This window comes from Salarias fasciatus, chromosome 23 (assembly GCF_902148845.1).
Source record: "Salarias fasciatus chromosome 23, fSalaFa1.1, whole genome shotgun sequence".
In the NCBI taxonomy this organism is placed as follows: domain Eukaryota; kingdom Metazoa; phylum Chordata; class Actinopteri; order Blenniiformes; family Blenniidae; genus Salarias; species Salarias fasciatus.
Genome location: NC_043766.1, coordinates 21,914,307 through 21,935,495, shown reverse-complemented (window position 1 = coordinate 21,935,495; position 21,189 = coordinate 21,914,307). Strand labels below are relative to the sequence as shown.

The 21,189-nt window shown below is 40.3% G+C and overlaps 1 protein-coding gene across 1 annotated transcript; it reads left to right on the top strand.

Moving 5' to 3' along the window:
• Nucleotides 1-13,323: 13,323 nt before the first annotated feature.
• On the top strand, nucleotides 13,324-20,696 carry LOC115381469 (elongation factor 2). Its single transcript, XM_030082866.1, has 13 exons — nucleotides 13,324-13,455; nucleotides 14,640-14,854; nucleotides 16,549-16,730; nucleotides 16,847-17,058; nucleotides 17,320-17,498; nucleotides 17,589-17,694; nucleotides 17,949-18,201; nucleotides 18,353-18,548; nucleotides 18,638-19,004; nucleotides 19,126-19,479; nucleotides 19,573-19,755; nucleotides 19,931-20,063; nucleotides 20,328-20,696. The coding sequence occupies exons 1-13, from the start codon at nucleotides 13,453-13,455 to the stop codon at nucleotides 20,519-20,521; spliced, it is 2,577 nt and encodes an 858-aa protein (XP_029938726.1). The 5' UTR covers nucleotides 13,324-13,452; the 3' UTR covers nucleotides 20,522-20,696.
• The last annotated feature ends 493 nt before the right edge of the window (nucleotides 20,697-21,189 follow it).

Genomic DNA, 21,189 nt, shown 5'->3' with positions numbered 1-21,189 from the left:
CAATGCACTGCAGTAGTCCACTTCTTCTACTATGTCTAGTTGAGGTTAAGTGAAGATTTAAATGAATTAAATGCAGAGAAATCGTTTCCCTGAAGGGTTTACATAATAAAGTATCTGATATGGAATAATGCTTTGTCTTCAAGTTCTCAGGAACACAATGCGAAGGAAACTCTGTTTTGTCTGAAGTCACTTGGTCAACATGAGCTTTCCCCTAAGAAACACCTGCTATTCTCATGGCTATAAGACTTGGCATTGCTGGAAGTTGTGCCAGAGTTAGGTTGGGTTCTCCTCGGAGCCACAGCCTTGCTCTCAATCAGCTGATTTTTGTGTGCATCCTCTGTAATCCTCAATAAATCCTCCTTGTGCAGTGTCAACACCTTGACGCTTCATCTTTGGACATACAGATTCTCTGTATGTCGTGTACCTGCCCTTCCATCTCTGGTTTTACACAAAGCCTTATTTGTCATTTTAATTTGACTCTGTTTTCTTTTTCTGTTAATAAAATAAGATAACATTTTTCCACCACATTTTATTTGGTCTGAATTCATTTTAAAAGAAGTTTATATTTAGAAAACTCTAAGACTATATGCACATTTGAGAATGTGAATGAGGACAGTGAAACATGAAGATCCAATAAGTGGAGCAAGAGAAAGAGCAAGACTTCAAGTACACAGAGGTCAAACGTCAAAGCAGTGGAGGGTATGAAAAAATTGATGAAGAAGAGAGGCGTACTGCAAGCAACAGGATGAAGATCTGAGACAACAAGCTCCCACCTGGTTTGATAGGAAAATTATATACATTACAGTTTGTTGTACAGTTAAGAAATAATGACACTGGCCAAAAGATAGCATGCTAAATTGTATAGAGTTGCTGGAATTATTTATTTTGTATTTGTTACTTGCTTAAAATTGACAAACTTAAGAGTGGATACATGGAACATAGTCAGGTTGGATCATACTGACACAGAAAGCTATGGTAAAATGGTTTCTTGGTAAAAACAGATTTCACTTATATAACATTTTTCCACTTCCTGGGGAACCCTCCAAAGTGCTTTACACTGCTGATCTTTCACCCATTCACACACCAATGGAGGCAGCTGCCATGCAAGGCACTTAGTGCATCTATATGGAGCAGCTTGAGGTTCAGTGTCTCAAGGACGCGTCAACATGTGGACAGAGGGATATTGAACCTGCAACCTTCCAGTTTAAACACACAGTTGTACCTATTTATTAAACATCAGACAATAACTCCTAATGCTTTTGAGATTACTTTATTTTGTAATCAGATAGAAAACAGAGATTTAAATCTTGACTGTCTGTTGACGTTTGAGGTACTTCCCATAGTGACAAAATAAACACTGAGACTGGTACACCAGTACTAACTTTGCTGAGGAACAGTTCCTGTTGACAGTTTTGACATCATATGAGAGAGAGCAGATCAAGCTGGTTTGGTCACGTACATAGGAGAGATGGTAAATGTAGTTCACCCTCGAAGCACTTCACACTGTAAATCACATTCACTCGTTGACACAGATGGCTGCCATGCAGAGTGCTCAATCACCATTGTATTCACTGACACTTCAACACATAGAAAGGGCAAGATGAAGAATTGATTATTTGACCCTTGTATAGGAAGATGGCCTGCCCTATTAACAGAACCAGTCAAGAAGTTCTGTGATGAGAGGATGTTGTGTATAGAGATGGCAGACAAAGGAAATAAAAGGAAAGACAATGAGGAGATGCAGGTGTGAAGCAGACCTAAAGCCAAGCATTTACTCCTCCACATTGACAGGACAGGGGGCTATTGAGAAGGTTCATTTGATTAGGATTCCCTCTGGTTGTCTCCCATTAGAGGTTTGTCAGGCATGTGCGACTGGGAGGAGGCCCCAAGGTTGGCCCAGGACTCCCTGGAGAGATCATATCTCTAGTTTGCAACTTGGAAAACCCGCAGAGGAGCTGGAGGAAGTTGCTGGGGACAGAAATGTCTTTGCTCCAAGCATTGATGTGGATTCAATGACTCTATGACGATATATAAGTTACATGGATATAACTGAAAGACATCTGCTGTTATTTCGTGTGATGTGTTCAGTATGTGGTGGGAGGGTATTGTTTTTAACCTTGCTCAATACTGCTTTGCAGACAAAATAAATTTGATCCTATGGCTCTTTTACATTAACTTTTTTTTTTTTTTTTGAAAAGCTTCTTTTGTCATTGCTTTAACTTTTTGGCGGTGTTTCTTACATGGCCCATTTCAAACCAACATAAGATAAGGAAAAGAAAGTGTGAATGATCTGCAGCCAAAGTCCTGCCAGTTGCATATCAACAGGTAAAAATGTTTCCCCATAAATTTCAGCAGTTTTGCCAAATATATCTGACAATCCTTTGACATGGTCTCTAAATGTGGCATTAAATGTCATTCAATTTTCAGATAAAATGCCCATGAAATGTTGGGAGTGAGCGTGTGCGAGCTCATACTGCTTACCTGTGCGTTCATGTCGCCGTTTACAGCACTCTTGTGACCCTCAGCCATGTTCAAAGTACGCAGTGAAATCAGCACCGAATGGACACTGAATGGTTGACAGCGGAGCTCATGGGTGATTCCATATTACGAGTACTAAGCATACGCAGCCAGCTGAACTAGCCAGGTGCAAGCACGCTGAACGTCTTTTTGTAAGTGTGAAACCGTATATTACATTGGGGAAGTAAATCCATGAGGTCTGTTGTCTTGTTTTAGACCGCCCTGTTTGTCACTATGCTTTCTTCTCACCTTTTATTGTCTCCTCCTGCACTATACTATAAAATACATCTTCCATGCCTCTAATGTCTTTTACATCCTTTTGTTCCACTCTTGTCTCATCTGTCTTATCATCTGGACACCATACTAGTGTGATTTATCACTGATGTACCAAACCTTACATAAGAGTCCTGTAAAATCATTGCAAGTGTTGTCTTACTGTGTGAACACATGTTGGCACGCGTATGTGCCTGCACCCTCAGTGTTCACACTAGAAAGTGCAAAAGATACTCATATGTCAATATGCTTATATGTGCACAGATCAAAATGTAGTTAGTCTGATGCTACATTGTCTACAGACACGCATTTCCTATTCCCAAAAATGAAGAAAATGAGCAAATGAGCATTTTTTGGAAGCAAAATGAAATATACAGACATATATAGGTCAGATAATGCATGCTCTGTCCTTGTGTTCCATTACCAGGTGAAACCAGTTTTTTCAATGAGAGCTGAGCTGTTATTATCTCACTGTTCGTTATCAAAGTGGCAGCAGTGCCCCCAAGCAATATACTGTCTATTGATCCAAAGTCAACAATCTGACAGACCCACTTTGCTATTAGACACCTGCATCTGTGTCATTCATTTCACACACTACTGTAACAATGCCAGATGGAGTGTTTCTCTACTGAGAAACACCTTTCCCTCTGAAAATTTTGTTAAATGATATAAAACAGGAATCAACCGTTTGCAACTCTCATAAACCTCCATTACTGACCAGACTTCTCACTAACAGAAAACTATTTTTACATTTTCCAAATTATTGCAAAGAAGAATAAAGAGCTGGTGTCAATGGAAAATCATCACATTCTTTTTTTTTTTTTTTTTTGTCAAAATCTGCATTTCACACCCAGTTTATTTAGAATTGGGATTATCAGCAGAGATAAATGAATCCAGTATATTTACTCATTTTTCTTTTGCAGCTGCTGTATGGCCTGCCTACAGAATATTGATTTCTTAAATTGTTCGAAAGTCAGTTTATTCTGAGATCACTTGGAGTTTGTTGGATGGTTAGTGCAATAATGCAGACTGCATGTTTGAATGCAGCATCATTTGAAAATCAGGATTATCTAAGATGTTATATGTAGTAGCTATCTATTTTGTCTTTAATACCAAAAAAAAAAGAAAATCAAAACTAAACTAAAACTTCAAATTCCATCGATGCACAATGTGGATTATGCAGGTTAAAGAAGCATTGTCCACACAATTCCAGTGAGTTTTGAGTTTTGTATTGGTTTCTCAAAGCAAGCAAACAAAATGGAGTCTTCATTTCCTGCTGCCTTGCTTGCTCTGTTAAGAAAAAAAAACAAAAAAAAAAGCATCAGCCCACCCAGGTGCATGCTGGTCCTATGCCTGCAACCTCCCTAAATAACCTCCAGGTGCCCATGGTAATAATTAAATCTACAAAAATAAGCCCAACAGAAAATAATGTGTCATTTACCCCCAAACAAACATGCAAAATAAACAATTAATAAATCTAAACAAAATCAATACTACATGCAATAACACAAACAAAACAAATTAGAAAATGTTCAGAAAATATACAAAGTCTAATAAATAGCTCCAACATTATATTTAATCTGAATGCATGCCCTACAAATTGGTGTGTTGACTGTTAAAAACAATGTTTATGTTCCTGCACAGTCCTACCTTCCTTTCAGATAGTAGGTCAATTAGAGCTCCAGCATCATTTTGTAGCTACTATTTATTTCTCTCTCTACCTCTCTGTCCATCTCCCTCTCTCTCTCTCGCTCTCTCTCTCTGTCTTTCTATCTCTCCCTCTCTCTCTCTCTCTCTCTCTCTCTCTCTCTCTCTCTCTCTCTCTCTCTGTCTCTTTCTTAACTCTGAATTACACAGAGATGATGCAGTGTTAGGCTTTCCCCATATGCATTTTTGATGATTCGACCAAGGCGAATTTGTGGATATGGCGTGTCAGACATCTGTCCCATTCTGTTACATAAAGTTGAAACAGAACATGCACTCTTTTTAATCCAAACAAATTTGAGTTTCTAAAAGACAAAGTCTCATGCAAGAGACGAGTGCCTTGGGAGAACTCATGCCTCTCTATGCGTTTGGTGTCATTTCCATCCATAGTCAATTACTCAAGCTGAGCTGCCTGCCATTCTATACTGCCAATCACTCAGCATTAGTATTTTCAGATATGACAGCACACTGAGAGCTGCAGCAAAAAGCTGGACTATCAGATCAGGTGCAGTAACTGAGCAGAATTTGAACCATATCCTTTGTGTCCCTTCAAGTTATTCAGGCTATGTGATGGGTTCAGCTCCATGTTTGGTCTGTACATGCCATTGGTTCTGGTTCTTGTTACATTTAATTGTTTTCAAATTCTGGTCTTTTGATATGCTTCCTCCCTGACCATGAGTCACTTCCTTGAAATTTAATCGGTGGGGGGGCACTGGCATATCCATGAAATTCATCATGTAGTGTCATGTGAAAAGTGTGCTGTTTTGTTTTTGTCTTTTTGACATAATAAATGATGGGAACTCTGACCAGGCTGGCATCCTCACTGCTGCAGCACCCACAGACAGGCAGCAACCTGTCAAATTCACAGTCTGCTGGACACGCAGCACCCATTGCGTTCCACTAACCTATGATGATAAAATTGAGCACAGTCATTGTTTACGTTGTATAGAAACCTAAATTGGTTAGTGTTCTGTTTTTTTTTTTAACCCATCAGCCAAACCATTTTGTCTTGTAAGGAAGAGAATTGATGTTTATGATGCATCTGTAAGCACAGTCACAAATCCTAAGTAAGTACAGGCAAAGAACCATAAAGGGCTTAACAGTACAATAAAACAAAAAAATCGTGAAATGTGACAAGTTAATATTAAAGGTTGAAAGCCTTCTGATATAAAAACGTCTCAAGCTGGTTTTTTTAAAAGAGTCAGCAGAATCTGTGTGCACATAGCCAGTGGAAAGGAGTTCTAAAGTTCTGGCACCACTACCTGGCATACTTAGTTGACCTTTGTCTCTGCCCTGCTCCTACAAGCAGAAGAACCAATAGCATTCAACTACCAAACCTCCAGAAAAGGGGATTCAGACATTATCTGTATAAAATTCATTGTAGATCCATTAAAGCTGCTGACTCTTTTTTTTTATTTTATTATCTATTTAAGTCATCTAAGATTTAATAATGGTCAAACTGTGCCTGGGGCGCATGAAACACCAATGCAAGGTATCCCAAAAGAATAATCAACATGGTCTATTTCATCGCTTTTCCCAAACCAGCACAAAACATCATGGACAAATGTCTCCTGTGGGTGAAGCTGTGTGGCAAACCACACAGCCAACTCAACAAGACAAGCAATGTCTTGAATAACCCTAGCAATCTAGCCACATAATATCAATCAGTTAACACTGGGCTCCCTTTAACTAGTAGCATAACTTACATGACAAACGTTGATGTTAGCCATTGGCACTGGTATTAACTTTACTACATGCCAGAGCTTCTCCAGTATGACACAGTTCAGTCAACTGAAGGTAAATTAATTTCACAGATTGCCCTGTTCACAAGCAATACGATGTTGTGGTCATCAGTGATGATGGACATCAGATGAGGCTTCCCCCTCTTGCAGTGGGATCTGACCAGCCTAGATTCCTTCTAGCATACCAATACTAATGGTGTTAATTGGAGAATTGGAATAGTTGGTTTATATTAATTTGTGTATGAGTAATTCTAAATCTGTTTGTGTTGGCAATGTAATGGGCTGCCGACCTGTCCAGGTTACATCTTGCCCTCAACCAGTTCTTGATTTGATAGGTGTCAGGAGCATGTGCTCCAAACATATGGATAATGGTATAAATCTGTTTTCTGAATGCTGCTTTTCTGGAAGCAAGCCAAGATTTGAGAGCAAATGTCAGTCCACCAATTAATTATTTTGTCTAATGAATTGCAGGACTAAGTACACACCACTTGCCAAAACTGAATCAAGTTTCATAAACAAATCCACAGACACAGAGGGAGACCACGCAAACCCGGCAGTGCAGGTGGGCTTGCAAACCTGGAATAAAAACCAGATTATTGGTCAGTGTCCTGCTCAACATCTGCAGCAGTTGAATATGAATTGACAAAATAAAACACAGTGACACAGTACCTACTTCTTTACTATTGTTTGTTTGTTTGAGCCTAACTTATTCTTTATATAACAAATACAAACTGTCAAACTTTTATCTAGGCCTTCTGCTTGCTTGTTTGATGACTTAATAGTAAAGGTACAGCATGTTACTATCATGCCAGCTGTAAATGTACATAGCAAGACTGAAATAGGATTAAGAAAGTGACACTGACTGATTTAATTCTGAGTATTTTTAGGTAACTGGTTGAGTACAGTTTTGATTTCACTGTCGTCCTCTTAAGAGGCTTTTGGTAACATTGCTCACTAAGAGATAAAGTGGATGAGTTCTGTGAATTCGCTTGTCATTTTCGATTTTGTCAGAACAGAAACATAGTGTGAAAAAAAAATCATGATAATACATCTGTGACTGCTTTACAGGACAAGGATGCTCAAACATGGAGCATGACTGCCATCTGCTGGAAATGCACTGAAGCGAGGCGTGTTTCATTCCGGTGGAAGTACAAAATACAACGTTAAGTGAATGTTGGATGACAAGATGCAATCTACAAATGAATTGAAAGGTTTCATGGGGTTATATGACAGTACATGTGATGCTTGTTTCCAAAAGCCACTTCCTCCATCTATGGTTAAAAAAAATAAATAGGACAGAGCTTAATATTCAAACTGAACATGTGACCATATATCTCATGTGTCACATGTGCGAGCGTGTGCATCTATTGTGTGTTGTTGTCTGTCTCTCTGCTTGCATTTATAGTGAGTTTAGATCAGCCCCAGAATGAAGTGGCATAAAAGATAGATGAAAAAGGTATGGCAATACAAAAAGTACCAACTCAATGACAAACTCCAAAAAGTTTAAAGCAAAGAAAGATCCTGATCCTTTTATCTAAACCTGAACGTGAGAGAGATGTGGGCAAAAAAAAAAAGGAAAATAGGAATATTAAACCCCAAAACAAGTTAGACAACTGCCTTCTTCAGATAACATGTTTGCATCTCAGTCTGAAACAACAAACTGGATAGATCTCAAAGAGATTAGTTCTAACTGTAAATGTCAAATATAAGTATGGTGTGTCCACAACTTGTTTTGCACATTAATGGATGGAAAGAGACATAATTTTCAGATAAACTGAAAGACCTACAATGCAGAAAAAAGATTATTGTAAAGACCTAAAAAAAATATATATATATTGTAAAGACCTAAGTAGCAAAAAAAAAAAAAAAAAAAACAAGGACATGTTTTTTGGTGTGTAAAGTAAATTTGATATACAATCTATCATGTATTTTCAAGTGTTCTTTCACAGAAAACTGCACTACAAGTCTTCACTCAGACTCCTGTCCCTCCACACTATGCTCCAACTTAGATGTCTGAAGGATGAACCACTGGAAGTGAAGACAATCTCAGTGGCAATGAGTATTGCCTGATATACAATAATGATTATATTTTTACAGTAGCTTTGGTATCTACATTACAAACAGGTGATGACATTTTTGTGAGCCCAAGAAAAAAAAATCAGTTTGATTTCTTGATCACCGAGAAACTGATTCCTGCTCATACCTGCTCAGCTCATATCTGACTCGCTCTCCACTGCCAACCCACATCAACAGTGCTCACTTCACATTTGTTTGCACAGCTGTACTTTTACCACAACAAACTTAAAGGAGCTGCTACACAAAGAAAGTTCAAAAACTGAGGGAAAAAAGTACTAAATGTGTCAGGCAGCATGAACAGGGGCACAAAGCAGCCTGACCCACAGCAGCTTTCTCCTATTTGCCAGGGTCACAAAATGCTGAAGGATAAAACCCTCACCTTAATAGAGTAATGTATTAAAATTACCAGGTGTTGGGCTCCACATGTAATTAAAAGCATATCCCACCTTCATATGAGTGAATGCAGGGTGTACCAGCTTGTCTCAGAGCACATGTTTAAACCTAAGACAATTTTATTGAGGTAAGACCACTAACCACTGCACCAGTTGCAGTCTTCACAAGAGTAACAAATACATTTCACTCCTGGTTCATCCTATTCTTTCTCAACTTCATGTTGTAATTATTTACATTCCATTAAAAATACACTTAAAATCAATAAAAGCAAAAAATGACAATTTTGACAAAAATAATGTATAATTTGTTACTCTGCCCACTGCACTTCTTCTCCTTCTTCTTCATCTCGGATTCCAGGCCCACTGCACTGTTTTGAAGCATTGCCTCTGCTTTCCAGAGGATTTATTATAGACAACCATCATCATTATTATTATTATCATCACCAAGATTGTCATGTGTGGTCATAGTAGTCACATACAGCAGGTTTAAAATTTTAGTACCACATTAAAAGGTAAAGGATGCATTTCATCTACATAAGATGTGTGATTATGTTAGAGTACTAATATACTCCCTTAAAAAAAACTTTTAAATAACAGAAAACAAGCCTCTAATCCAAAAAATGGATTGCTCTCTGAAAAACAACTCAAAAATGGTGCATAACCTTGAAAACCCAGAAAGTGGGTCAAAATAATAGCCCTATAACCCAGCAAATGGGTTACTCTTTATAAAAAATAAAAATAAAAATAACCAAAAAAATGTAACTCAACATTATAACAGCTCATAAATTTGGTTACCAAAATAATCCAAAATAACCCAGTATTAGGTGAAGAAGGTGATAGGATGCACGCTTCCACCTCTAAAGGACCTGTACGTTGCCAGGACTCACAGACATGCTGGTCGGATCACAGCCGATCCCTCTCATCCCGGACACAGTCTGTCCTCTCCCCTCTGGCAGGAGGCTACGGTCCATCCGGACTAGAACCACCCGCTTTAACAACACCTTCTTCCCCTCTGTCTTCAGAATGATGAATACAAGATAACTATAATGACCGAAACACACCAACAGCCCTGTATCGATCTCTTGAATGTAATCTTGTGCACTGCTCCATATGTGGGTAACTCCTCACCTGCTGTTGCTGTGATCCTCCACTCGAGCTGCTATGTTTTTCTCTACAGTGTATATTAATCTATTTAATACTTATTGCATGCCTTTATGGCATTTTTATGTTTATTTATTATCTTATTCTTTAATTTTTTTGTTAATTTATGTTTAATGTCACAGCACTTGCACCGGGAAAAATTTCTAGGTTGTCAACTTGTTCATGGTCAATGGCAATAAAGCTCCTTCTGATTCTTCTGATTCTAATGTTATTGTGTGCTATGCAAGGTTCTCAATCCATCCACTGGGAGCACTTAGGGGTTCAGTGCCTTGCTGAAGGACACTTCGGCATATGGACAGGGGCAGATAGAGAAACTCTTGTTTCATTCAAATGGTTGAATGTCAGTATTTCCGCTTTGTGTTATTCTTACATTCACTTTATCACACACATACACCGTTGGTGATGGCTGCATGCAAGGGAGCATAATCAATCCATTAGGAGCACTTTTGGTCCAATGTAATCCACAAGGACACTTGCACATGTGATGGAAAGACTCTCACAAGTGACAGTGACTATATAGTAACTATATATTTAGGTTTTAAGATAATCTTATAATTTTGAATTAGTCAATTATATGATATATTCATGATTTGTTATGAGTATAACAACACAGATCATCAAAAATAAATCTTTATGAGAGGTTATTTTTGATTTTTCTCTCTTAAAATGGATAGACATATTATTTATGAAAATTCAGCTCAAAAGGATTAAATTTAATCCAAGTTGTGCACTTTAGTGTTTTATTCTTTCCAATTCTTTGTTTCATAATTAAATTTCTTTCAGCTTAGTTGTTTTTGCATGGTAAATGCACTGCACATATACAGTATGATATATGGCATGTCAGAAAACATGGATGGAGGACGTTTCCATGGATGGGTCTCAGCTGAGACACATGAAGGGTGGAGCACAAAGACACTTACAGGCTAGGGGAGAAATGGTGCACATTAAACACACCTTGTGAGAGCAAACATAAACATCATCATTTAAAGCCATAAAATATTAAATACAATGAAACAAGAACATTGATTACAGAAACACAACCAGAAAATCTCAACAACAACATGGCAAGACCCAAGGCCTATACTACAAACTGGGATTTTATCTTATGAAGATAACTTCAGGGTTTACCCTGGATTTTCCATACTATGATGCAGGATAACTTCCTATCGGGGTAAGTCACCTGCCCATTCTTAGAAGATCTTTGTTAGCGCACAGATCTTGAAAGGAGCACTTAGCCTTCAATGTACATACCCACTGCACACGATTGGAGAGGACTGGGTTGCATTACTGTGTTGATAACCTGCTTCATAGTAGCACTTATCAGGATTGGGAATGTCTGTAGTCAACCCAGGTAATGGAGAGAAATCCCTGTGATGTTAATCCTACATTGTAGTATAGGCCTCTATACTAAATGACTGTTAAAGTCACCCACTATGATGACTTTATCTGACCTATAAGGTGGAAAGAAAATATGAGCATTCAAAATAAAAATTTAGCATGGAGCCCAAGGACTACAGACAAACAGAACTATAGCCTCTGTATTTTTCAGTCAAAATGATGAGACTTTCCAAGGACATATACCAGTTTTGGTCTGAGAATTGGAGTACATGGATGCTACTCCTCCACCATTTTCTCGAGCAATATATGATTAATGATATAAATAGTACGGGTTGTTTCATTTTGGCTTATATATTTTTCTCCCTGTAGCCATGTTTCAGTGACAGGAAATAAATCAAAATTGTGATCAATTATAACATGATTTACTGGAAAAAAATGGATGAAGAGAGACCTGATAGTAAACAATCTCCATTTGATCATTGTAAGTTTTTATTCTGCTGTGAAGGCGTTTGTGATTTTAATTAAAGTGTGCGAGAATAACTCCTCTCCTGTGGAACTCAGTTTGTCTTAAATTAAATGAGTGACAAAATAAATGCTGCTGTGAAGGGCTGAGACAAAAAAAAAAAAAAAACGTTTGAAACTTTGCCTTATAATCATGATTAATTTTTAAAAAAAATAATAATGTGAGTTTGGTGAATACGTAAGGTTTGCGTTAAACCTTTATTTCACAGTGTCTGAGAGGCAACAAGTGTTGCCAGACAAACGTAGTAAAGCCTGTAATAACTACCGGTAAACAATATTGTATGTGTCATGTAGAGTCATTTTCATACAAATCAAATTTTCCCAGTGATGCCCTGAAAGTCAGTCAAGCAGAGGCAAAGGGCCGCATATGGTCCTTGAGCCTTATGATGCCCAGGTCTGCTCTAAAGGATAAATACAGCTTGATTGTTGGAGGGTGGCAGATTCAAGGAAGCAACAGAGAAGTGTACTTAGACTGGAAGTCTTGGTCTCCTGTTTCCCGGCCTCTCCTATTTAAGAATAAAGTTCTTTACATTTCTAGATAAGAGAGTGGCACCATTCAAAGCAGTCTCTCATTAGGCTTGATGTAAAAGCCCCTTTCCAAATGTAAATATGATCCACGTTGTTTGTTAAGTAGGGCTAGGGACCAGAGAAAATTAGGAGTCCAATCAAGTTTTTTTTTTTTAATGGAGTTTGAAACACAAAATTTTGTGGAATCGCATTTGGCGTAATCCGGTGTCAAAGATTACTTTAAAAAAAAAAATAATAGTATTTACATTCACTCTTAGCCAGCAGTTTAAAGCCGGACTAAATGTCGCCCGCTCTGGCCCCTGTGACTAAATGAACTGCAGTCCCCGGTGTGTCTGACTGAGTCCACGTTGCGGACCTCGGAGCCGCAGATAACCCGTCTTTTCCTAAACGGAGACGGGGCTGCGCTCAAAGGGGGTTGAGGACAATGTTTCCCAGCCCGGTGTCCCGGCCAGCTGCTCCGCTGGCAGAGCTACTCGGTCGGCAAGCTTTGCGTCTGACGCTAGCCGGCGCAGCGGCAGACACGGAGCCTCTCCCCCGATGCTGAAATACTGCTTAATACACCAATATCCAGTACTACGTTAGGGTAATTGAGCAGAAGAAGATCTAAAATGCCGAACAGGAGAAAATATTAATGGGAGAAAGGGAGGGAGCTCCGACAATGCTAATGCTAAGCTAGAGTATGAACTCAAACGATATAAATACGTTCTGGTGAGAATGGATGGACCTGGTGCTTGTGCTGAACTAGCTACAATCGGCAGTTCGTGAACTGGAGCAAAGGTTTGGCTGGAGTACACAGCATAAATCTAAAGACTTTAAACTATAACGGAGATAACGGGACAATACCGGAAGTGACGTCACGAGGGATTCAAAACAATCCAGCTCAAAATATTGCAGCTTTCAAAGAGGTCTGTTTTGAGTGTGTGGTCGAAAAACTCATCTACTCTGTGAAACAGTGAAATAAAACAATTCTGAGTGAAACGTGTCGGTACGTTAGTACACAGAGAGTTATGAGCAGATACGACCCCAAAGCCACCGATGTGAAACGTCACCACCTCATGACGCATCTTCCGACGCGCACGGTATAAAGATTCATCTTCGGGAGTCAGCGCCCTCTTCCCTGCCTATGCCCTCGTGAGGTGGGCAGTGTAAAATATTCTGTCTCTTTTCTCCACCAAGAGAATCCGAAACCATCCGCAAAAATGGTGAGTCTCAGCTGTTTCTCACAGTAATCATCGAACTGTGGTTTAGTCTGTGTCTCCTGTATCTGTATATTAGAAATGTAAATACGATGTTTGTGGGGGATTTTTCTTGTTAATCTCCGTCCTGCTTCAGTATGCAGTCGGCGTTCAGGTCGCACCGGCGACATTTTTATTCTCAATTTAACACTAACTCGGCAGTCGTCAAAAACCCACAGCAACTTCTAAAGCTTGTTAGAAAGAATTTGTTTTGCTTTATGAAGTAGTTGTCGTGTCTCTAACTGTATATTTAACTTCTGCTGACGGCATTATGGCTGGCGGAGGGTGCCGGTGCGGTTTCAGCCTGTTTTGACAGCGGCAATCCCCAATTGTAGTCTCATTTAATCTGTAGTTATTATTGTAGACGTATAACGGGACGATGTGATTTGTGCTGGTTACACCCTGCCTTCACCTATTGTTAGCGGTGATCGTGTTAATCGCTTCACTAATTTAAGTAAATAAAGTGGTGTAAGCGGTAAATGGAAATGGAAACGTCTTTTTTTAATATTTTGGTTATGTTCTTTGAGTAAATGCAGACGCCAAAGCACGGTGCTCGATGTGGTTTTGAAGTTGTTCCCGGTTAACGGAATAATTTGCCGGTATCCAGGCCAGGCTAAGGTTAGCATTTAGCAGGGTCTAAAAGTGTACACGTGGCCTATTCTTGTCGACACATTATGGTTGTTGTGGATGCTTTTAACCAGTAACCCACCAACATTTTGCCCGTCGTGTTGTGCCTCCGTTATTTCTAATACGCCTCAGGGGATGATATTCAACCGGCAACCGGCAGAGCAAGCTGCATTCTTTACGGGCCCTGTGGCGACAACAATAACGTCATATTTGATAATGGCGGTCACCGCCGCCCAGGGTGAAGGTCCAGAACATTTTTATCTTAGGTAAACGACGCTTACAGATGGCAGTCGGTATAAAGTGGAGAAATAAAAGTAGCGATTGATTTTCTCCCGGTATTATGGATTCTGTGTACATTCCGTCCGATCCCTTTCTGGGTGCGGATAAGAGTAACGGAAGGTTTTTTCTTCTAGGACGTCGGTATTCTGCAAGTTTGGTCAGAAGCTCATAGATCCGCAGAAGAACGCGTGTTGTACGGTCTATCATGTTTGAGTCGTATTCTGACCTGGCTTTTGTCTGCTTAGGTGAACTTCACTGTTGACCAGATCCGTGCCATCATGGACAAGAAGGCGAACATCCGAAACATGTCTGTGATTGCGCACGTCGATCACGGAAAGTCCACCCTGACAGACTCGCTGGTGTCGAAGGCTGGCATCATCGCCTCAGCCCGCGCTGGGGAGACTCGCTTCACGGATACACGCAAAGACGAGCAGGAGCGTTGTATTACCATCAAGTCAACGTAAGTGTCATGTTATTCACGAAATAAAGTAAAAACTGATCGATGTTCACAGCCAAATGTTAGTGAATTGCAGATTTTTGGCAGAAGCGTTCTTTCATGTTGTAGTGTGGTTATACTTCATCACATTAAACATATAATGTAATTTCTGGTACAGAAGAAGTTCTTGTCCTATTTTGACTTGAGTTTTAGACTTTAATTATTATCATTTATTGTGTCTATAGATGGTGCTACTAGTGTTAATGCAAGTACTCAAGAGTATGCATTACACCCCAGCAGCTCATTGAGTAATGGCTAAATATATTTTTTTATTATTTCAAATATACACTGTTCTGAATTGTACTTTGTTTTATAGTGCACAGAACCTGTACATGTTGCTTGTAAGGCATTTTGCCTTCCTGTTTCCTCTTCTAAGTTGAAGTGATGGTTCCCTTCTATTTACTTGTGTGTAGAGACACCAGATTAGAGTGAAGCAGTTTTAGGTCCCTTTGTCAGTTTTGTGGAATTTATAAATAAAAGTGCGGCTGTAAAGTGTCCAGTGGTATAATAGTCATTCACTAGAATGTGGGCCATTTGTTGGGCGTGATGCATTGGGCCACAGTGCGTTCAGTGGAATATGGGCTTATTTTCTGTTGCGCGTGATTCGTTGGGTTTTCTACTTCCGGGTGGAATGTAAATGGTGAACAATACTGCCCCCAGCATTTCTGTAGTGCACTGCAGTGACAAATAAGCATGAAGCAGCTGGTGTGTGATTATCATCATACTAGCAATTTACAACAGCAATAACACAATTCGGCAGTGCTTCGATTTTCATGTCGGTGTAACTGTATTATGTTAGCCTTAGAGTGCTTATACAAGCATTTACGATAAATGCCTCAAAGCCTAATTTCTATTCCATGCGCAAACAATATGCAAAGGCAACGTCCTCACCATGCGCACCTCCATCAGTCTTGAAAGCTTCGGTGTAGCACACATAAGGTAGTGCGAAGCACCTATCTACGATTTGCACTATGCGTTCTGTAAGCTAAGTGACAGAGCTAGCTGTGTGCTATACATGCTCCAGCTCAGTTAATGAATGTATTAGTTACACTTAAATCGTGCGTGGCATGTACTATTGCTGGTGTGTGAGCCGTGAACCTCTTTAGCATGGAGCATGGCTCTGAATAAAAGTCTCTTGGATCCACTGAACAGCTAAACTAACAGGAGAATGTCAGTGGAGATTAAGTTTGCTTGCATTGTATGAATTCACTTTCGCCTCCTTGATATTATAGCATTACACGATTTACAGTCCATGTCTGTTGTCTTTATAACCAATTTCTAAACCACTGACATAGCTCATATTCTCTTGCATAATGCTTTCGATGTTACTGACACATAATGTCGTGTAGTTCTCATCATTTTTGAAACTTGAGCATTTAATTTCATTCGAAAACTACTTGCCCAGCATTATAGTTGGGCGCTGAACATGTTTTGGCATGCCCAGTTGTAAAATGATAAACCCATGTTAGATTAGACTTAAGTATTTTAAGATTTGATTGGTGTTTAACTCAGAATAAGAATTAATTGGTCAATGTTTGAAACTATTATATACTAACTAATATATATGTTTTCTTTTTTATTTTTTTTCAATTGAACTCGTGTACTCTTCTGGAGGTTTTGGCTTCACCTTTTGAATTCATACATTTCTCTGACTGCAGAGCTATTTCCATGTACTACGAGCTGAGCGAGAATGATCTGGCCTTCATCAAGCAAAGCAGGGATGGCTCTGGTTTCTTGATCAACCTGATTGACTCTCCTGGGCACGTGGACTTCTCTTCTGAAGTGACTGCTGCCCTTCGTGTCACTGATGGAGCCCTTGTTGTCGTGGATTGTGTGTCAGGTAAGGGGGATATGGATACTCATTTCTAATTAGCGGTAATGTCTCCTTCGGACCATGCAGGGAATTCCTAACACAACTGTCCTGATCGTTAAAATGTTGATTCTTTTCCCTGGTAGGCGTTTGCGTGCAAACTGAGACCGTGCTTCGCCAAGCTATTGGTGAGCGTATTAAGCCTGTCCTCATGATGAACAAGATGGACCGTGCTCTGCTGGAGTTGCAGCTTGAGCCTGAAGACCTGTACCAGACTTTCCAGCGTATCGTGGAGAATGTCAACGTCATCATCTCCACCTACGGCGAGGATGAAGGAGGGCCCATGGGTCAAATCATGGTGAGTCTTACAAGATGTGTAAATGTTGCATCTCTATTGGGTACTTGGAAGTAAATGCATAGTATGGCATTAAAGAACAGTGTTTATCTTGGAAAAATAAAATGAAATTAATGGCAGTAAAAAATATTCATACAGTAACAGCTTGTGTGTAGTCTGAGCTCCTGGCTTTGAATCATAATTGGCTGCTTTTCACTGCGCATTATTCAATCTCTTAACAAAATTCCAAAACTAAATTCTAATGCAGCAGAATCTCTCTTACAGGTTGATCCAGTCTGTGGTACCGTTGGCTTTGGTTCTGGACTCCACGGCTGGGCTTTCACCTTGAAGCAGTTTGCTGAAATGTATGCTGCCAAGTTTGCTGCCAAGGGCAACACCCAGATGACTCCAGCTGAACGCTGCAAGAAGGTGGAGGACATGATGAAGAAGCTGTGGGGTGACAGGTGTGTTTCTGAAATGTAGAACTTCTTCAAGTGAAGAATTGGAATTGAACTTTATATCACTGACATATAATTTTCCATTTATTATCTTAGGTACTATGACTCTGCGGCTGGAAAGTTTGTCAAGGCCGCCACTGCACCTGATGGTAAAAGGTATCCCCGTACCTTCTGCGCTCTGGTCCTGGATCCCATCTTCAAGGTAACATCGCAATTTTTTTTTTTGTGTGTGTGGATGTCTAGAGTACTGAAGTTCGGTTGATTGATACATTGTTGGTCAACTTTGAGCACAATGAACAAGGACACTGCCTGCAAGTGATGATTTAAACTATTCTTCACTTTGACCTGACTAATCAGTGATGATAGACTTAAGCCTGAGCAGGCACTGAGTGTTTCATTGAACATGCTGGCTTTTGCCTTGTTGGATCCAACTAAATCAAAACAAAACTGTTCTAGGTGTTCGACGCCATCATGAACTTCAGGAAGGATGACACTGAAAAACTCATCCAAAAGATGGAAATCAAGTTGGACAATGAAGACAAAGAGAAGGAGGGCAAGCCTCTCCTGAAAGCTGTGATGCGTCGCTGGCTGCCTGCCGGTGAAGCTCTTCTGCAGATGATCACCATTCACCTGCCTTCCCCCGTCACTGCTCAGAAGTATCGTTGTGAGCTGCTCTATGAAGGACCCCCAGATGATGAAGCTGCCGTTGGTAAAGATTTTTTTTATATGTATATATTTTGTGGAAATATAATGGCAGACTTTCAGTATGAAACAACTGCTCGTGTTCAGGAATGAGAAATGTAGATAGAAATTTGTGACTTTGTTCTGTAATGACATTTTTCACTCTAATTGTCAATTAGGCATCAAGAACTGTGACCCCAAGGCTCCCCTGATGATGTACATCTCCAAGATGGTTCCTACCAGTGACAAGGGTCGCTTCTATGCATTCGGCCGTGTGTTCTCTGGATGTGTGTCCACTGGGTTGAAGGTGCGCATCATGGGACCAAACTATGCCCCGGGAAAGAAGGAAGATCTCTATTTGAAGCCGATCCAGAGGTTAGTTCCTCCATGTGTCTAGAGTTATTGGCTGTAAGATGTGACTCGAATACATATTCAGGTTGTCTGATAATAATTTTTTTCTCTAGGACCATTTTGATGATGGGTCGCTACACTGAGCCCATTGAAGATGTGCCTTGTGGTAACATCGTGGGTCTGGTGGGAGTTGACCAGTTCCTTGTGAAGACCGGAACCATTACTACCTTTGAGCATTCACACAACATGAGAGTGATGAAGTTCAGTGTCAGCCCTGTTGTAAGAGTGGCGGTGGAGGCCAAAAACCCTGCTGACCTGCCCAAGCTGGTGGAAGGATTGAAGCGTCTGTCCAAGTCTGATCCCATGGTGCAGTGCATCATTGAAGAGTCTGGAGAGCACATCGTTGCCGGAGCTGGAGAGCTGCATCTGGAGATCTGCCTCAAGGATCTTGAAGAGGATCATGCTTGCATTCCACTGAAGGTGATTAACTTAAATACTATTGATCTGTCAGCTGTTTAACTGTTCTTGTGTGTACTTTTTGATAGTTTCCCAGAGGTCATTATTGTTAAACCTTTTTTTTTGTTTGTTTTTCCGCCCCCAGAAATCTGACCCTGTAGTGTCCTACAGAGAGACCGTCAGCTCGGAGTCGGATGTGATGTGTCTGTCAAAATCACCAAACAAGCACAACAGGCTGTTCATGAAGGCTCGCCCCTTCCAAGAGGGCTTGGCTGAGGACATCGAGAAGGGTGAGGTCACTGCTCGTCAGGAGCTCAAGACCCGTGCTCGTTACCTTGCCGATAAGTACGAGTGGGACGTCGGTGAGGCAAGGAAGATCTGGTGCTTCGGACCTGATGGAACTGGTCCCAACCTGCTGGTGGATGTCACCAAGGGAGTGCAGTACCTCAATGAGATCAAGGACAGTGTTGTGGCTGGTTTCCAGTGGGCTGTGAAGGAGGTAAGTTATGCAAGAAAGCTGAAGTGGAACCATTTTTGCAATGAACACTTGTGAATAGTCAGGACTCTTACATGTCTTGATTTTGCCTTTCAGGGTGTCCTGTGTGAAGAAAACATGCGCGCCATTCGCTTTGACATCCATGATGTGACCCTGCATACAGATGCTATTCATCGTGGTGGTGGACAGATCATCCCCACAGCCCGCAGAGCTCTGTATGCTTGTGAGCTCACAGCAGAGCCCAGAATTATGGAGCCAGTCTACCTGGTGGAGATCCAGGTGCGTACTGCCTGAGGTGTACTTCACCTGTGTCATGTCGTTAACTTCCTGAATAAATTTTCTACTTGTAAATGCTAGTAATAATCTAGTGCATTTTCCTGAAGTGTTGTAACCTTGATTAGTCGTAGTTCTGAAACGCAAGTTTGACTGACTTTTCCTCATCTCCACTCTGCAGTGCCCTGAAGTTGCCATCGGTGGAATCTATGGTGTGTTGACCAGGAGACGTGGTCACGTGTTTGAGGAGAGCAGGGTCATGGGAACACCAATGTATGTCATCAAAGCCTACCTGCCTGTCATGGAGTCGTTCGGTAAGTCTTCAAGCATACAACGCTTAACCTTAAGCTCATGCAGTTTGGGCAAATTGGTTAAAAAAAGTGAAATAATCTTCATTCTGCTTTGGTTTGAATACAAGCATTCTTGGTAAATTCTGAACACTACTGAAATTACAAATATAGCCTTCTTTTTTTTTTCCATTGACATTTACCAGTACACCTGGGTTGTTTAACCGGTTGTGGTGTTTAAGCATTTGTGCCACGAAGATGTTAAAATTTGCCACATTTGTCCATCCTCAGGTTTCACAGCCGATCTGCGTTCAAACACTGGCGGACAGGCCTTCCCACAGTGTGTGTTCGACCACTGGCAGGTGCTCCCTGGAGACCCACTGGAGGCCACCAGCAAGCCTGGCGTTGTCGTCACGGAGACACGTAAACGCAAAGGTCTCAAAGAAGGTGTCCCAGCCTTGGACAACTATCTGGACAAATTGTAAAAGCCTGGATCCGACGTCTCTTGTCTCATTCCTTCTTGCTCAACAAATTTAAGCCTACATCACGGGACCGGACTGTACAGAATACAGTGACAAATGTTTGCCAAAAGGATTGACAATAATGAAGAAACAACTACAAAAAGTGTAAACGAAGAATAAAAGAACATAAAAAGTTGAATCTCTCTCCTGTTTTATTACGACTCACTGTTGATCTATGCTCCATTTTCAGCTTTCTAGGTCTGTGGCATATTCTCCCAGATATTTCAAAACTTCAGCAGTTTCTCAGACTTTGAATCAAATATCTTTTGTAGTTTAAGGACCCACTGTGGATTGTTGATTTTGTTGGGGTTGCATGTATATTCATGTATATTCATTCACAATAAACTGGAATTCTAGCTAGAGTTGTGTGTAAGATGTGGGATCATGTCCAGCAGCTGGTTTTACTATGATTCAATGAAACTGGCTGCATGAACAGTATGGAATGTATAGAAGCCCTACAGTTACTTTACACATTTTCTTCCTGATATATTCACATATTCATGACATAGTCAGTCTTGAATGGAAGACCAAAATCAGATTTTACTTCTTTTTTTATGCAACCCCACACAAATGAAATTGGACACATAGCCACTGCTTGAACAGGAATAGCAAATTTAAACACCTGGAAAAGA

What these genes read in the sequence shown, in the direction of transcription:
- LOC115381469 (XM_030082866.1), top strand. An exon ending in AGATGATGAAGCTGCCGTTG is followed by an intron (nt 18,202 to 18,352) that starts GTAAAGATTTTT and finishes ATTGTCAATTAG; the next exon opens with GCATCAAGAACTGTGACCCC. An exon ending in ATGCTTGCATTCCACTGAAG is followed by an intron (nt 19,005 to 19,125) that starts GTGATTAACTTA and finishes TTCCGCCCCCAG; the next exon opens with AAATCTGACCCTGTAGTGTC.